Source organism: Elephas maximus, chromosome 9 (assembly GCF_024166365.1).
Source record: "Elephas maximus indicus isolate mEleMax1 chromosome 9, mEleMax1 primary haplotype, whole genome shotgun sequence".
NCBI lineage: Eukaryota > Metazoa > Chordata > Mammalia > Proboscidea > Elephantidae > Elephas > Elephas maximus.
Window position 1 is genome coordinate 117,112,341 of NC_064827.1, and position 17,890 is coordinate 117,130,230.

General features: G+C 38.8%; 1 protein-coding gene across 2 annotated transcripts in view; it reads left to right on the forward strand.

The window, feature by feature from the left end:
- The window catches only part of SPTLC1 (serine palmitoyltransferase long chain base subunit 1), a 73,285-nt gene that overhangs the window by 44,522 nt on the left and 10,873 nt on the right, over nt 1-17,890 (forward strand). For both annotated transcript variants that reach the window (XM_049895415.1, XM_049895416.1), the window contains 6 exons: nt 717-846; nt 6,591-6,680; nt 10,730-10,837; nt 12,841-12,936; nt 13,273-13,369; nt 15,721-15,775. In XM_049895415.1, coding sequence (XP_049751372.1) covers nt 717-846; nt 6,591-6,680; nt 10,730-10,837; nt 12,841-12,936; nt 13,273-13,369; nt 15,721-15,775 — 576 coding nt within the window. The remainder of the gene's footprint in view (nt 1-716; nt 847-6,590; nt 6,681-10,729; nt 10,838-12,840; nt 12,937-13,272; nt 13,370-15,720; nt 15,776-17,890) is intronic.

A 17,890-nucleotide genomic window follows, 5' to 3' on the forward strand; every position in this document is an offset into this window, starting at 1 on the left:
TGTCTAAAAGATTTTGTCTTGCTAGGCTGCTCCTTTTCTGGTCCCTTGGCTAGAAAGAGAGGATTTTGCTGGGGCTTTTTTTCCTACTCCTGTTGGCATTTCCAGTTTGCCAGTATCATCAGCTTCAAGTCTGTGTTTGGTTTATATACAGCGTCAGAAAAGAACAGGGAAAGGGACGTCTACGCCAGCTTTTTAAGTCTCCTGCATACACTTTTAAACAATGCAATTTAATTTTTAAAAATTTCCCCTGGCGAACCCAATTCAGAAGATCTTACTGAAGGTTAACCTTCAAGACCCAGAGTTGTCCCTTGGATTGTATTTAGTATTGCTTCTCATGGAAAGGTAATGGTGGGGTAATGTGACAGTAAAATCGAAGAGCTACTAATGGTGAGAAGCACCATTATTTTAAGTATGTCTTTGAAAGAGAAAAGTGCTGTGAGTTAAACTGATATGCCATCAGTGGTAAGATGCATGCTAATTTCAGAGGTAAAAATATCCTTCTTAGAACAGATTAAATACGGTTATTAATGTTATGTGAAAAGGACTTGCAGGATGCGGTACAAGCAATGATGTATAAATGTTCAAGCATGTTTTATTTTTATACCATGTTCAAGTTAACTAAATTGGAGATCAATCTGCTTAAAAAAGCGAGCATTCCTTTTCTGAGTTTTACAAGGCCACTTAACCCCAGTTTGGTGGGTCTCTCTTCCTTGCAGAGATAAAGCTGCCTGCTTTGCTATTCAGAAAGGATTACAGGCATCACGTAGTGACATTAAGTTATTTAAACATAATGATATGGCTGACCTGGAGCGACTGCTGAAAGAACAAGAGATTGAAGATCAAAAGGTATGATTCTTTTGAAGAAAATTATATAGTTCTTTTGTACTTTCTAACCAGCTAAATTATTTATGAAATGGTAATTTGTCATGAAAACTTGCCTGTGGGTCACATATTGATATTAAATAAGGGTGTTCCTGCTTATTAAATACACTAAGTTAGAGAGCCAAGTCTGATTGTAATTGCCTTGTCAGTGTCATAACTGCATATGGTAAATTTGGGGAAAGATAACGCAGGCAGCTTTTTAAAAGAGAAAGAGAAAAAAATTAGCATGCGCTTGGGAAGTAGGGGAGATGTACACTGTCAACTATTTAGTAATGCTGTATTTTTATGCAGATAATGCACCTACATTTGTTTGCCAGCCATGCCCTGCATCCACGAGGTATTTCCATAAGTGTACTATGCTAATCTTTTTATTACAGCAACATGTCAAAAAAAAATTGGAGTATAAGTGCTTATGAAAATACCTCGCAAGCAGAGGGCACAGTTGGCAAACAATCATAGAAAGTACATGTTATTTGTGTAAATATACGGTAATACCAACACTCATTAGGGCTTTAAAGAGATGTACCTGTACCTGTTGAATTCAAAATAGACGTATTCTTATCAGTATAAAACCAAACCCACTGCCTTCGAGTCGATTCTGACTCATAGCGACCCTATAGGACAGAGTAGAACTGCCCCATAGAGTTCCCAAGGAGCGCCTGGCGGATTCGAACTGCTGACCTTTTGGTTAGCAGCCGTAGCACTTAACCACTGCACCACCAGGGTTTCCTCTTATCAGTATAAATTGTATGTTAATTAACTGGAAGAAACAGTGGGGACAGGTCTGAATTTATGAATTTACGAACAAAGTGATATTCTTCTTACCACCCCCTCCTCCACCCTGGAGCTCTGAGCAGGTGATACTACGGAAAGCTGCTGCCTCGGATATGGTTTGCTTACATCTTACAGCTGCCCTGTGTTCACTTCTTGCTTCTCAAGAGCCTTACATAGTCCCTGGTGGTGGTTATCTGGAACTAGCTCTTCGATGTTGTGATTAGAGAGAGTAACAAAGGAAATGTGTTCAAAGCTTCACTGGTTAGAATTCTACTTCCTTCTCCCCCGTCCCCCGAACCCCCAACAACGTGTTTGAGGAAGTAGTTACAGTGTATGGCTCTGTAGCAGGCCCCAATCTTCATGGGCCTCGCTGGGAGCCTGGTCACCACATCCTTTGTCTCAAGCACCACTTTTGAGTGGACTTTGCTGATGCAACTCATTCATAACCAGAATAGCTGGTAAAAGTGCTTATCACAGTCCTTACTTTTGTGTTAACTTCCATTTTCCCAAATACTTGCATTTTTTCATTTAGGACCCTGCTGTCTTTGTTTTTCAGTTTCAGCCTAAATGCAGCTAGCTCCCCAAGAATAGTCAGCCTCTCAGATGAATATACATAGGCTCACCACTTTATACGAGGCTCTGGGTTAGGCAAATGTCTTTAAACTATTTAGAAAATTCTCTAGGGAAAATCTAAAAAACTGAGATCATTCCACTAATTAATTTTTTTCTGCAAATTATAGAAAGATATAAAAAAATAGAAAGATATACCTACTCTAATTAATTAATAGGTTGTTAACTGGCAGATTGAAAATTACTGCCTTGTAAAGTCCAGTCAGTGAACAAGTCTGCTTTGAAGTTTATATTGTCGGGTTAGTATTATATAAACGTGGAAAGCATCACATTCAAGTTTTGTGTGTGTGTTTTTTACAAGATTATAATCCACGAGACTTTTTATGCATTACAATAAGGAGTAAAATTAAGTGTCTTGAAATGTATTCTACTGTAATAGTTTTTACTTTTTTGCTAATTGATTTGTAACTTATTTTACTGCCAATAGTTGGCTTTCTAAATAACATTTCAATTTTTTGAAATATTGTTTTCCACTTCTCTTTCACATTAATAAGTCTGATTGTTACTTTTGGAATGTTTTCTACTTGGACACTTTCCTTCCCTTCAAAAATAAATTTAAATATTGGAGTTAGTCTAGGTTTGGATTGAACTGACTTTGCCAACTTCCCAGGTATTATGATTCATAGGTGTTTTTTCATCTCTTTTCATACCTGGTTCTGTGGTTGCACATTAATTCTTCTAAAAGGGAGAAAAGGAATATTTGTAACATTTAATATTCTAAATATATGAAGAATGCATTCAAACATGTGAGATAACTGAGATCCCCATAAAAACTGGGCAGCCGATATGTACAATGATTCGTAGAAGAAATACAAATGACATAGTGAAATGAAACAAATGAAAAAGTAGCCTCACTAAGGATGAAAGAAAGTAGGCTAGAAGCTTTTGCCTGTCAAATTAGGGAACGTTTTCAATAATGATAATCAGTGACAGTGCAAGTGTGGTTTCACAGCAGATAGCCCTGTAACACTGGGAACAGTTTAAATTGGCACAGCCCTTCTAGAAGGTAAATGGGCAGACATATCCCAGGGTCCTTAAGCATTCATACTCTTTGACCTATATCCTTAGAAAATAATGAGACACGGTGTCAACGATTGAAGAATAATCACTGTGTGTGGTAAAAAAAGCAAAATGAGAGAAACAACCTAAATCAAACATTAAGGAAATAGTTAAATAATTTATGGTTTATCCACAAGCTAGAATATTATATCCCCATTAAAATCCTGGTGTAAATAATATTAAGTAATGTGAAAATACAGCTGTTTTTTTTTTTTAACTTGAACTGGTAAAAGTTGCGTGATAAATTTACAATGACAAAAAAAAGAGTAGTTGCTGAGGCTGTTTATGTACAGCTAAACACCTCATGGGATTTGGTTCCTTGGTTTGGAGGTTTAGGGTCCTGGTTCCATGGGACATCCCAGTTAATTGGCTTCATAACGTGTTTAATGCTTCTGTTCTCCTCCTAGTTCATTGTGTAGTGCCTGGTGTCTTAAAAGCTTGCAAGCAGCCATCCAATGCACAACAATTGGTCTCTATTCACCTGGAACAACAGAGAAAGGAGGAGGACATGGAATGTGTGGCTAATTGCCTCCATGAACAACTACCTCCCTTGCCATGAGACCAGAACAACTGAATGGCTCCTGGCTACCATTACTGAACATTATGATCAAAAATTCCATAGAAGAATCAAAAGGGGAAAAATATAGAACAAAATTTCAAATTGTCATGGACTATAGACTTCCTGGAGCCATGGAGGGTGGATGAACTCCTAAAACTATTGCCCTGAGATAATCTTAAAACCTTTAACCAGAAATACCCCCTTAAGCCATCTGAAAACCAAACAGTAGCCTAGCTTAATAGTAAAAAAAAAAAAAAAAAAGGCTCTGTCATGAGCATTATGCTCTTAGAACTATCTGTATGGGATCAAAGTGACAACAGCAACTTGAAAGATTAGATAGGAACTTTAGAGGGCAGTGAATTCATGTTAATGAGGGAGGAACCACTCAGAAAAGCAAGTGAGAATGGTTGTGCTATTTGGAGAATGTTGTCACTGTCACTAAATTGTACATGTAGAAACCGTTGATGTATGTTTTGCTGTGTCTATTCTCAACAACAACAAAGTAAGTACAATTTACAAAAAAGATTATAAACAGTACTGTTTGACCCATCAAAAAAACTGAATTTTAAAGCTACTTACAGTAAAATCCTGGTTTTGGGCGAATGAACTTATAGATGGAGTCCCTGGGTGGTGCGAATGGCTAACATGCTCAGCTCCTATCCAAAAGGTTGGAAGTTTGAGTCTACACAGAGGCACCTTGGAAGAAAGGCCATTGAAAATTCTGTGGGTGCCCAGAGTTGCCAGGAGTCAGAGTTGACTAAATGGCAACATTCTTTCTTTTTAATCTGTAAATATATGTATGTACAAGAAAGACAGAAGTTATCACCATGTGGTATGACACAAGGTGCCCTGCTGGCGCAGTGATTTAGTACCCAGCCTTACCGAAAATTCAGCAGTTAAAACTCACCAGCCACTCCACAGGAGAAAGGTATGGCAGTCTGCTTCCATAAAGAATTACAGCCTTGGAAACCCTTTGGGGCAGTTCTGCTCTGTCCTGTAGGGTCGTTATGAGTCAGAATCGACTCAACAGCAGTGAATTTGTTTTTTGGGGGGTGTAATACATGAGGTTGCCATGAATCAGAATCGATTTGATAGCATTGGAGGTTTTTTTTTTTTTTTGGTGCGACTGTGTTGTTGTTAGGTGCTGTCAAGCCAGTTCTGACTCATAGCCACCCCATGTACAACAGAACAAAACACTTCCTGGTCCTGCGCCATCCGCACAATCATTATATGTGAGCCCGTTGTTGCAGCCACTGTGTTAGTCTGTCTCGTTGAGGGTCTTCCTCTTTTTCGATGACCCTCAAGCATGATGTCTATAGCTAATTAAAAAAATTTTTTTTATTCTTTTGGATTTCCCAAGGTTTTTAAGCTTGGGAGTATTTTAAGCTCAGTGTAGAAATAACAAGAAGACTTTATTTAAAGAAACACAAGGCAAGCCAAGATGCCCACCATGTTGAAATGAAGGTGGCACTGTCTTCATCAATGGTTCCTAAGAAATCTATATTGTTAGCTCCACAGCATTTGTTTTGTTGTCGTTTTGTTTTTTGAGTTAATGGCAGAAAGAGTGAAGATGATTGACCAATGTCAATGATCCATGCTTTTGCAAGCTTCAACACTTTTTTTTTAGCACCATGGCTCTAAAACACCCCTAGAAATATTGGTCTCATATTTGAGTTTCTAATTGTTCATTATAGCAGAAGTTTAGAGGCCAAAAGCCTTTGAGTTGGAAAGTGACAGCGAACTTTGACTACCACACATCTGCGATTCCCAGTTTTTTTTTTCAGCCTGACATACCTGAGGCATCCACCAAAATGTCCACATGTGCGTGGTGTATTAGTGACTTGCCTTCCTGGCGGGGGCGGGGGGGTGCATGTTGTTTGAAATGCCCCTCCCACACCACCACCTTTGAACAGCACTGGACCAGGTCAGAATCCAGTTTTACTTTGTCCAGATGAAAAGATCCCCAGTGATAGATTGGTGGGGAGTAAGGAAGGAAGAGGGTTTCCTTTGTTTTTTGGTAGATGAGGGAGAGCGGGGTTTGTCTGGTATTTAACTTTTCATTATGGAAAATTCCCGGCATGTACAGAGGAGACATAGTAGTGTAATGAAGGCCCTCAGACCCTTCTAGATTTAACAGTTCATTACCGCAGCTTCCTGCCGTTCTTGTATTCTCTATACCTCCATCTGCTCCTCACCCATCTCTGTGATTGTTTTCATCATTGCAATCCTTTTTACTTTAGCTAAAATGTGTGGATACTCAAATGCAGAAGTATTATCCATACAGTTGTGACCAAGGATTCTACCTGTATGATACCAGGTATCCTAAACCCTGTCATTATGTAAAACATTCCCATCTCCTCCAGGAAGTCCCCTCAGGCTCCTTCCCCATCCTTCTGGGGTTGGCGGGTTTTGTGTGTTTGTGTTTGAATCCTCTGAGAGTGCCTAAATAATTTTGGGGGGGGGGAGGTGTCACCTCGGTTTTGTGGACTGATAAACGTGCCTGAGAGAAGGTGCACTGTCTTAATCTCAAAATAACAGAATTCCAAACTTATAATTTTTAAATTCATTTAGATTCTATGTGTTTTGACTGATAAATCTCATATGGTTAAAGTGCTGAGGAACAGCTAGCGGTTTTATGTTTGAGTTACTGACATTTAAGATGTCTGGGTCTGTTTTTCTTTTAAAGAATCCTCGCAAGGCTCGTGTAACTCGACGTTTCATTGTAGTGGAAGGGTTGTATATGAATACTGGAGCTATTTGTCCTCTTCCAGAATTGGTAAGCAACAATATTTGTTAATTAGTTTAGTATTTAGACTATTTGGCAGATATGCTTTGTTTACTCCCCTTGTGATATATAACATCTGTATCATTTTGCATAATAATAGATTCATAACACTTTTTGATCATACCAGGGAAGTAGATTAACATTAAATACCAGCTCTGGCCTTTAAAGAGTAATTAAGATTCAGCTTTATAAAATCAACTTTACTGGAGTATAATTGACATGTAATAAAATACACCTATTTTAAGTATACAGTTTGCTAAGTTTCAGCAGATGTATTCACCCATCAATGACTTAAATATAAACATTAAAACCATAAAACTTTTAAAAGAAAATATAAGGGGTCTGTCTTCACGACTTTGAATTAAGTAGTAGATTTTCAGATATGATACCAAAAGCACAAGCAACAAAGGAAAAAAATACATAAATCGGATTTCATGAAAATAAAAAACTTTTGTGCATCAAAGAACATAATTAATAAAGTGACAGAATGGGAGAAAATATTTGCAAACCATCTCTCTGATAAGGTCTACTATCCAGAATATATAAAGAATTCTCAAGCTCAACAACAAAAAGACAAACAAATCAATTAAAAAATGAGCAAAGGACTTAAATAGACATTTCTCCAAAGAAGATACACAAATGGCTAATTTGCATATGAAGAGATGCTCAACTGGCCTTAGTCACTGGGGAAATGCAGATCCACACTGCAGTGAGATACCACTTCACTCACTAGAATGGCTGTAATAAAAATAACAAGTCTTGGCAAGAATGTGGACAAACCGGAACCCTTAGACATTGCTGCTGGGAGCGTAAAATGGCGTAGCTGCTACAGAGAACAGTTTGTCAGTTCCTCAATAAGATAAACATAGAATTACCACGTGACCCAGTAACTGTACTCCTGAATATATCCAAGAGAATGGACAACAGGTGTTCCAGTACTTGTACATGAGTGTTCATAGCAGCACTAGTCACAACAGCCGAAAGGTGGAAACAACCGAAATGTCCATCAGCAGATAAATGAATGAATAAAATGTGGTCTTAGCATACAGTGGATGATTAAAAAAAAAAAAAACTCAGCCATAAAAAGGGATGAAGTATTCATAGGACACACCACAATGTGGATGAACCTTGAAAACATTATGCTAAGTGAGAGAAGCCAGACACAAAAGATCTCCTATTGTATAATTCCTTCACGTGAAATGTCCAGAATAAGTAAATCCATAGAGACAAAAAACAGATTGCTGGTTGCCAGGGGCTGGGGGAGCGGAGGAATGGGAAGTAACTACCTAATGAGCACAGGGTTTCCTTTGGGAGCAATGGAAAGGTTTTGGAACTTGGTAAGAGTGGACGGCTGCACAATACTGTGAACATACTAAATGTCACTTAGCTGTACACTTTAAAATGATAAATTTTATGTTATATGAATTTCACCTCAATTAAAAAAAAAACTATGGTTATACTTTCTAAAGGCAGCATATTGCTTTCACTGAGTTTCACACAATATATACTGTATGCTTTCATTCATATAAAACTGTACAAAAGATGAAGATAGACCCTCCTATATTTTCTTTTTAAAGTTTTATGGTTTTAATTCTTATATTTAAGTCATTGATCCATTTTGAGTTGATTTTTGTACGTGTTGTAAGGCAGGGGTCCAACATCATTCTTTTTCACTCCCTTTGTTAAAGGACTGTCCTTTCCCTATTGAATAGTCTTGGCATCCTTGTCAAAAGTCAGTTGACCACATATGAAGGTGTATTTATGAACTTTCAGCTCTGTTCCATTGGTCCGTATGTCTATTTTTATACCAGTACCACACTGTTTTAATACTGTTAACTTTGTAACAAGTTTTGCAGTTAGAAAGGTGAGTCTTCCAAATTTGCTCTTCTTTCTTCAAGATTGATTTGGCTTCCTGGGATCCCTTGACATTGCATATATGACTTTTAAGATCAGCTTTTCCATTTTTGCACACAGACCATTGGGATTTTGGTAGGGATTGTATTGAATATGTAGATCACTTTGAAGAATATTGCCATCTTAGTATTAGGTCTTGAATCCATGAACTTTTTTTTGTTGTTGTTAGGTTTTCTTTAATTTCTTTCAGCAACATTTTGTAGTTTTCAGTGTAAACTCTTGGACCTCTGTAGTTAAATTTATTCCTGAGTGTTTTATTCTTTTTGATGTTATTATAAATGGGATTATTTTCTTAGTTTCCTTTTTGCTAGTGTATGGAAATACAACTGATATTTGTTTATTGATCTTGTATTGTGCAACTTTACTGAATTTATTATATCTAATAGTATTTTTGTTAAATTTCTTAGGATTTTTCTATATGTAAAATCACATCATCTGCAAATGGAGGTAGTTGTACCTCTTATTTTCCAGTTTGGATGCCTTTTATTTCTTTTTCTTGCCTATTTGCTCTGGCCAGAACTTCTGGTATAGTGTTGACTTGAAGTGGCAAAAGTAGACATCCTTGTCTTATTTCCTTATTCCCCTTTAAGGAGAAGGCTTGTTCAGACTTTCACCGTTGCATAGGATGTTAGCGGTGGGTTTTTTATAAGTACCTGCCCTGTGTTAGGTTGAAGAAGTTCCTTTCTACACCTAGTTTTTTGAGTGTTTTCATGAAAGGTTATTGGATTTTTTCAAACGCTTTAATCTCTGGCCATCGAGATGATCTTGTGATTTTCCTTCATTCCCTTGATTGCTTTTTGCATATTGAGCCAGCCTTGCATTTGACCGTTGAGAGCTGATGCTCTGCATCCCTGAACTGAATAAGGGTTCGAAGCAAGGATTTCATGTATTATTTTCACTACTTCCTGAGGAAGTCTACATACAGCCTAATTATTAACAAAAGATACACTGTCAATCCTCATAATTCACAATTCCATATTTACAAATGTGCCTGCTCACCAGCGTTTATTTATAACCCCCAAATCAATACTCAGAGCGCTTTTGTGGTTGTTTGTATACATGTACAGAGCAACAGAAAATTTGAGTCACCCAGTGCACACATTCCCAGCTAAGGTCAAGACTGATTTCTGCCTTCTTGTTTCAGCCCTTATGTTGTAAGCAAGTGTCCTTTTTGCAGTCTGTTTAGTACCACACTGTTCACATTTTTGTGCTTTTCATTAGTGATTGTGCTGTTTGCAGTGGCCCCAAGCCTAGTGCTAAAGTGTCTAGTGTTCTTAGGTACAAGAAACATCCAGGTGTCTTATGGAGAAACTATGTGTGTTAAACAAGCTTCATGAAGGCATGAGTTATAGCGGTACTGTCCATGAGTTCAATGATAATAAGTCAACAATATATGTTAAACAAAGGGTTTTTAAACAAATATGCAAAACAAGGTTTGATCATTTGACAAAAATGTTGTGACCAGAGGTTCTCGGGAACCTAAGCCTATATTTCCCCTAGGAGCGGACATTCAGTATTCATTAATTCAGTATTCATGGTGACTCTATAGAACATACCTACTATGAGTAGCATAAATCAGCTGTATTTGCTTTCCACTTCCTGTTTTTGTAAGAGTGGCAAAGATTCATAGAAGGGAATAATGTGGGGAGGTGGACCAAAAGATACTAGAACTCTGTGTCTACAATAACAGAGCAGTGAGGTACTGATGGGCAAACATACAGCCAGGGCAGTGAAACAAAATCAGAATGCAAGAACACGTCAGATACACGTAAGCATTGAGTATATAAAGATTACATGATACAAATTAGGGTTTGACTCTGAGATTTCTCTGTTTTTTTCACTGAGTTATCTATTTGGGTACCAATACTGTTGTAATGTTATTAAATGGTTTCTAGAAACTATGTAGTATCTCATTCGTATTAATGGGTGGAATATAGTCTATGTTGAAAAGGTGTAATTCTCCCCAAGTTATACTGCCTCCATTACCTGAGTTAAACTAAATTATTTTAGAACATCTAAAGTACATGTTTGTTTGTTTCTCTTTTTTAAGGTTAATTTTTTCCTTCTCAATCTGTTGTATGTCCTGCTAATCAGTATTTTTAAGTTCTGTTTTATTTAACACTCAGGTTAAGTTAAAATATAAATATAAAGCAAGAATCTTTCTGGAGGAAAGCCTTTCATTTGGAGTTCTAGGTGAGCACGGCCGGGGAGTCACTGAACACTATGGAATCAATGTAAGTTCTCATTTTGTGGAACATTCCCACATGTAGAACACTTGGGGTTCTCTTCCCATCAGCGTATTTCTATAGGCACAAGTCAGTGCTCATCATCGATTTGGGACGCTATGGGAGGCCATATCTGTCACCTCACTGACCCCAGGTTACAGGTGGTCAGCCAGGCCAGGGCCCCCGTCTTGCCTCTGAACCTGTGAAACCAAAGCAGCTAATCTTGGAATTTATGTTCTTTCCAACTGGTAGCATTCAGTCTTGGCTTTTAATGTCTCCAGAGAGTTACACTGCCTTCCTTTTTTTTTTTTTTTTTTCCTTCAAATCAATAAGAATTCCCAAGACAGTCTTTTAAAAAGTGTTTATAATGACATTGAAAGGATATTATTTCTAGTACCTAAATTCTGTACACAGTTTGTGGGTGTATGGTTAGTAACTAGTTGCTGCCGTATATATGTATGTATGTTATTAGTTGCTATTGAGTTGATTCTGACTCACAGTAACCCTGTGTGACAGAGTAGAATTGCTCCATAGAGTTTTCAGAACTTTCAGAAGCAGATTGCCAGGCCTTACTTCCAAGTTGTCTCTCGGTGGATTTGAACCACCAGCCTTTCAGTTAATAGTCCAGCACTTAACCATTTGCATGCACCACCTGGGGAGGGAGGGAGAGAGAAGTTGATTGATATTTATTTATTCAGAAACATCAGTGGTGTGGATTCAGCAAAGCCCTTCAGGGTCACAGACTATTGGAGAGAGTCTGTCCTGTTTTCCTTTGCTGAAGGGAAATGAACCCAAAGAGCCCACAGCTCCCTGTGGATTATGTCCCGGAGCCTCTGAGGGAAGCATGTTGGCCGTCCTGAGAGCCTGTCTTCATCTGCCACCCTGCGGTGTGGTAGAGGTGAAGGAAGCTTTTTCTCCAAAGCACCCACATGAAAGTTTGCAACCTGTGTTACAGAGTTGAACTATAAAACATAAAATCACCACAGATTATCTGCATCCCACGCCCCATCAGTTCTACAGACAAACAGCCGAATGAAGATCACATGAAGTTAGATTTAAGCAGACTCCTAAGACATGCTGGGGGCTGGAGCAGAAGGTGTAGATCAAAGGAGTGCTGGGGAGTTGGGAAGATAGGAACTCAGAAGTCCACAGGGCAGGTTAGGTTCATCCAGTGCCCAGTTGGTCCAGTTCGGCCATAGATTCAGTTGACATGATGTTTGGATAACTTAATTTCATTTACGAAATGATGCAAGGAAGGTAAATTGAACATAGAAATAAAGTGCTTTTGATAGATTTATTTTTATTTATCTCAGTTACCTTCTGCGGAATAGGCCAGCTAGACCACTGTTTTTAGTGAGAAAGTAATCTTATTTGGTACTTGCGAATATTTTTAATATACCCCTTCATTTCTGAAAATCTCAGTATGTATGTGAATACCTAGGACACAAAGTGATGTACAGCACCCCGCATTAATTCCTTTCTTCTTAAAGAGTTTATAGCAAGTACCCATTAAAAAACACAGAGTGGCTGCTGTGTACCAGGTCGTCAGTGTAGCTGTAGTCCTGTGACCTCGGCGGGGCTCCTAAACGCTGGTGTCTGCTCCCTGAGGTGATGGTTAGGGTTACTTTGGTGGCCATGTGATTTTGAAGCCAGTAGATGTGGTCGTTTTGTCCCTGAGGTGCCAGCTTTGTTTCCTTTTCAGTAAAACCTGTTAACAGTTTTGGATTTTATCTTCTTTGAATTTTTCTCTTCCACTGTAAGTATAAGTGTCAGTGCTTGATGAAATGGCAAAAAAATAAAATAAAGTGAGACATTTTCGGAGATAGGTCTTGAAACATCCATCCTTTTAGCAATAGATTCTGTGTGGTTTGCCCTTGATTTTCACATAAGTAGTTTGTTTGAATCCAGATGTCAATAGATACGATAAGTGCCGGTTTTGTCTCTATGCTTGACGGTACCGTTTTTTCTTTATATTGAGGAATAACTACCACTGGCTCCCTCTTTTCTGGCAGATCGACGACATTGATCTTATCAGTGCAAACATGGAAAACTCCCTTGCTTCTGTCGGGGGTTTCTGTTGTGGCAGGTCCTTCGTAATTGATCATCAGGTAGGCTTCTTTCAATAACAGGGCCATAAACTGAAACTGCTTCATTGGTCACCTCAAAATGTAACTTGTAAATTTCACTCTAACCTAGTTTATTACACAGTTTTTACTTAGAAGTCTGCTTTTTAAAAATCACTGGAAATATTTATATTTAGAAATTACCTCCCTTTAAAATAAAGTTTTAATTTTGTTACATGTATGACTTTGATCCATACCTGGATCTTTCCACATCACCATTTGTGCACATTATTCAGTAGGTGGTACAGGGATCGCTGCCTGAGAATGCTTACCCAAAAAAACAGAGAAGGGTATTTATGCTGCAAACTTGTTTCTTTTCAGCGACTTTCTGGCCAGGGCTACTGCTTCTCAGCTTCATTACCTCCCCTGTTAGCTGCCGCTGCGATTGAGGCTCTCAACATCATGGAAGAGAATCCAGGTATGTTCTTTTAAACCAGGAAATCAGAGAGCTCTCAGGTTATTTTAGTCATGTTACTAGCTTGGTCTCTGCAGGACCTAGCTAGAGGAGATTATTTTTCGGACCAAACTCTGGCTCTCAATTATATCACCTGGCACCATAGGAAGTATGTCAGAGAAGAAGTTGTTCCTGCCTCGGGTATTCGGGTTGGAGCACCTCTCTTGTTCTCAGAGCTGGAGCCCAAGCGTGGCTGGCTCCGTCTGCTGTGTGGAGATGCTGAAAGGAGGAGTGTCCTCCTAACATTCCCATTCCTGTAAAAATGTCCCATTCATTATGTGGTTTATACTTTGTTGAGAAACTAGGTGAAGTGTGCTGCTTTTTGGTATATTTAATTTTATAGCTGTTGCCTGGCTTTCCCTTGAGCCTTTGGAGCATCACTTGGTATCAAGGCAGACCTGGTTCACCAGTAGAGAACTTGCTTGATGGGCCCACCCATGTCCTGCTCTTAGCAGGCCCTTATGTTACGGGGTTTATTGAAATGAGGTTTACAGGCTTCTATCTCATTTGTACCAAAAAAAATATGAAAACAACAAAGTATTTTCAGAAGTCAGATATTTGAGTGTGACAACTGAGTAATCATCATGAGGAAGTGCTGTTTCATTTCCTTTAGGAATTCCAGTTACGAGCATAACACCAAAGGATAAAATACCTTTACCGAAACAACATGAAGTAGGTAGTTCCATGCTTTGGAAATAAAGGAGCAGAAAGGTGAGGTAACCCAGGAAACCTCTGGCAAAAGAGCTGCAATCGAGAGTCACGTATCCCAATTCACAGAAGATGCTGCCCTCAAGCGATGTTGCTTTTACAGCAGACAACTTAGATCTTTATGAAGTAGATAGAAAGGCTGTCACAGCACAAGCACATCCACTCCTCACTTACCGACTATCCCAGTTATGACGATAGCAAAAAATCTACTGTCCGGCTATTTTGCACATTAACGACATATGTGTGGCAGTAACAAATCTTCAGGTGCAAGGCAAGAGTAACGCTGGCTGTGTGGTTAAGGTGCGTGTCAACTTGGCTGGGCCACGATTCTCAGTGTTTTGGCAGTCATCCTCCATGTTGTGATGTGATGTAGCCATCCTCCATTTTCACATAACCACCTCATCTTTGGAACCTAGCCATGTCCATAAGTGAAGAGTGGGTGTAATCTGATAGATTGTGTGCTCCCCATTGCCTCTGCCCTTCCCTCCTTAACAAAAGTTTTTTTTTTTTAATTGTGATGAAACATATACAGCAAAACGTTTGTCATTTCAGCCATTTTTATGTTTATAATTCAGTGACACTATGTTCCCCACATTGTGCCAACAAAAGATTTTAAATAGAAAATTTTTCTGGGTTTCCTAATTACCTCTTTCCTTTTTCCTTGAGTATGGCAATACTAGCCATCTTTGAAGAAATGAAAAAAATTTAACTTGATGTTTAATTTTTAAAAAGTCAAAACATTTAAACTTTGAAGAAATTTTGCCCCTTTTCAAAGGATTTCATTTTACTGTTCATTTAGTACACATTCAGTTTGAAGCCCAGCTTTTTCTTGTGAACAAATTTTTTACAAGAATTCTTTCCAGCTATTAATTTTCTGAAAATTGCTCAGCTAAAATAAAAGTTTGACTGTAAAATAATGACTCTAAACCCAGGGGTTGTTTTGACAAAATGAAAAGTCAACTGTGAATTAAAGATGTGGCTTTAGCTGTGATAAAGTCAGCTTACCAAAGCTGAAAACATAAAGGGAGAAGCAGGCCTTACCTGGTAGTTCTTTTTCTAAATTTTCAGTGTGGATTTTAATTCATGGAGCTAGAATGTGTGGCTGTGTTTCTGCACATTCATATGCTTGCTTTCAGATGACCTGACACTCCTGCCTCCTTGGAGATAGTATTAGATTTTTTTTAATTTTCCTTGAACAAAAGGAAAATATCAAGGAAACAGTATAAAAATTACTGTAGTGTCTACTTTTTACAGAGTTGTTTGGGGTTCAGAGATAAGTAAAATAGATTTGCAGCATTTTTTCCCGACCACCTTAGCTAGATTATCTGTAGACTCTTGATAAGAGCACGAGTCACTGTTCTGCTTGGAGAGCCCCTATTCCAGATTCTGCTGAAAGTGGGGCACAAGGTGAGAAGGGACCAGGTTCCCAGGTGCGTGCCAGAGACGAAAGCCCAGGCCTGTAGAGGAGCGCCAGTTACTGGCTCTCTGTTCATTATGTAAAAGGATTTGCCACATTTTAAATTGATGAGCGGGGTCTTCAAGAATATTTTTAGATTAATAATATCAGATGTTCCAAATGTACTATCAGTGCTTTCTGTTTCATTCAGGTATTTTTGCGTTGTTGAAGGAAAAGTGTGAACAAATTCATAAAGCATTACAAGGGTAAGTTTTATTGTTGTCTGCCAATGTAAAGTTCGTCTGCGCTGCATTTAAAGAGCTTGTGAAAACCTCTTTGGTGCTGAGAACACTGGATAGGCTGAGGTCAGTTTGATTGACTTGAAACTAAGAAACCAAAAACTTGATTCACTGAAATTGGTCTATTTGTGTAAAACCAAACTATCTGTTTTGCTATTATTTTAAGGAATCTTGACTTTGTTTTTCTAAGAATGACACAAGCGCATTAATAAAATATTATAGCAATAGAGAAGATACAAAGATGGAAGTAGCAAGTCACTAGAAATAACCAGGGTAAACACTGGAGAATCTCTCCAGTCTACACAGATAAAGGGACATAATTACATATTATATAAATAAATAACTGGATTCATGCTCTCCATGTTACATTTTAATAAATTACTAGATTCTATTTTATTTAACTTAATACCAGAAAAAGAAACAAGAGAAATTGATGTGAACCTTATAAAAGTTTGGGGAGGGGGGGTTGTTTGTTTTGTTTTGAACTATAAAAAACTAGCTCTTTAAGATTCCTCTAGAGTTGAAGAAAATTTGAGATTGGTTGAGATTTGAGATTGGTGATATGACAGAAAATATCTCTCATTGCCCTAGGTGTTTCTTTTTTCCCTTCTTAAGGTCGAAAATACCTTTTTGGTCATGAAAGTCCCCTCTCTCTACTACCAGATATGGATTCTTGAGACTTGACAATAAGAAAAGAATAATCGATGAATGAGTAGATCACAGCTGTTCCAGATAAAGGAGGGGCAAAAACAAAGTTCTGGGTGTGTCTGTGTGGTAGTAACAAAAGTTCCTGCGTAGTTTGTGGTAGGGACATATTACTTGTATTGGTTCCAGTTACATTGGTTGCCTGAAGTATTAATATACTGACACAGCCCGGCACATGGGAGTCGCTGTAGATTCATGACCACCAGCCTCAAATACCCTCCACTCTGTCCAGCAGTGTTAGTGTGTTTATTTTTTAAGTCCAGTCTTCACTTTCCCCAGCTATCTCACACATTTTCTTTCCTCCAGTCCTTAACCCCCTGTCTTCACTCCGTCCACTTGTGCTGATGTCCTTGCCTCATGCCATCACTTGGGAATGCCCTCCTTTTCCCAAACGAATCTACACACCTACGGTGTCTAAACCAGTCTTTCCTTCTATAATAGCTGAGGAAATGTTCCTCCAACCATCATATGACCTTCCTTCTTAAGGACTCTGTGCTTTTGGTTGTCCCCTCTCCTTCGTATCAGTCTCTTCCCTCTCCAGGGTCAACTTACTAGCACTCAGGTACACTCTCCTCTCTCATTTTAAGTTCCTCTTTCCCATGACCCCCCTCTAGTAACTGCCCCCATGTCCCTGCTTTCCTTTGTAGTCTTCTCAAGAGCTGTGTTTGCTTTCTCTACATCCTCATCTCTCATTTATACTGAAAATGACTGAAATCCAGCTTCTGTTCTTATGCCTTACCTAAACTGTTCCTGTAGGGTCACCCGTGACTATGGCCTTGCTCAATCCATTGGTCACTGTCAGTACCACTGGCTACTCTTTCCTTCTTGCACCTCTTTACTTGGAATCTGTTACACCACACTTTTGGTTTTTCATCTACCTCTTTTGATTGCTTCACCTTGGTCTCCTTTGGAGGCTTTCTTTCAACACCCTCATCAGGGCTTAGTCCTGATCCCCTTTCCTGCTCTGTTACCTTCTTAGAGAATTGTCTTGTTCCACACCTGGGGCCTCTGATCATTTCATGACACCTGCAGTATGCTATGTCCCCAGGGGCTCCAGGTCTTACACTTAGTTGCCCACTCAAATCTACACTTGGATGACTCCACAGTCACCTCACTAAACACACACTGAAAGATGTGTGGGAGCAAGTCATGCAGTATCTAGATATCTAGACGGAACAGCAGACAAAACAGCAGAGGCCAGGTGGCAAGAGGCGCGAGAGTGAGAGAATCCAGTGAGATGAGGGCCAGACCATTCAGGGCCTTATAGGCCAAGGCAGGGACCTTGCCTTCTACTCTCAGATGGGGAGCCATGGCATGATTTTGAGCAAAAGAGTGACATGACGTGACTTAAGTCATGTCTTAGCAAAATTGTTCTTG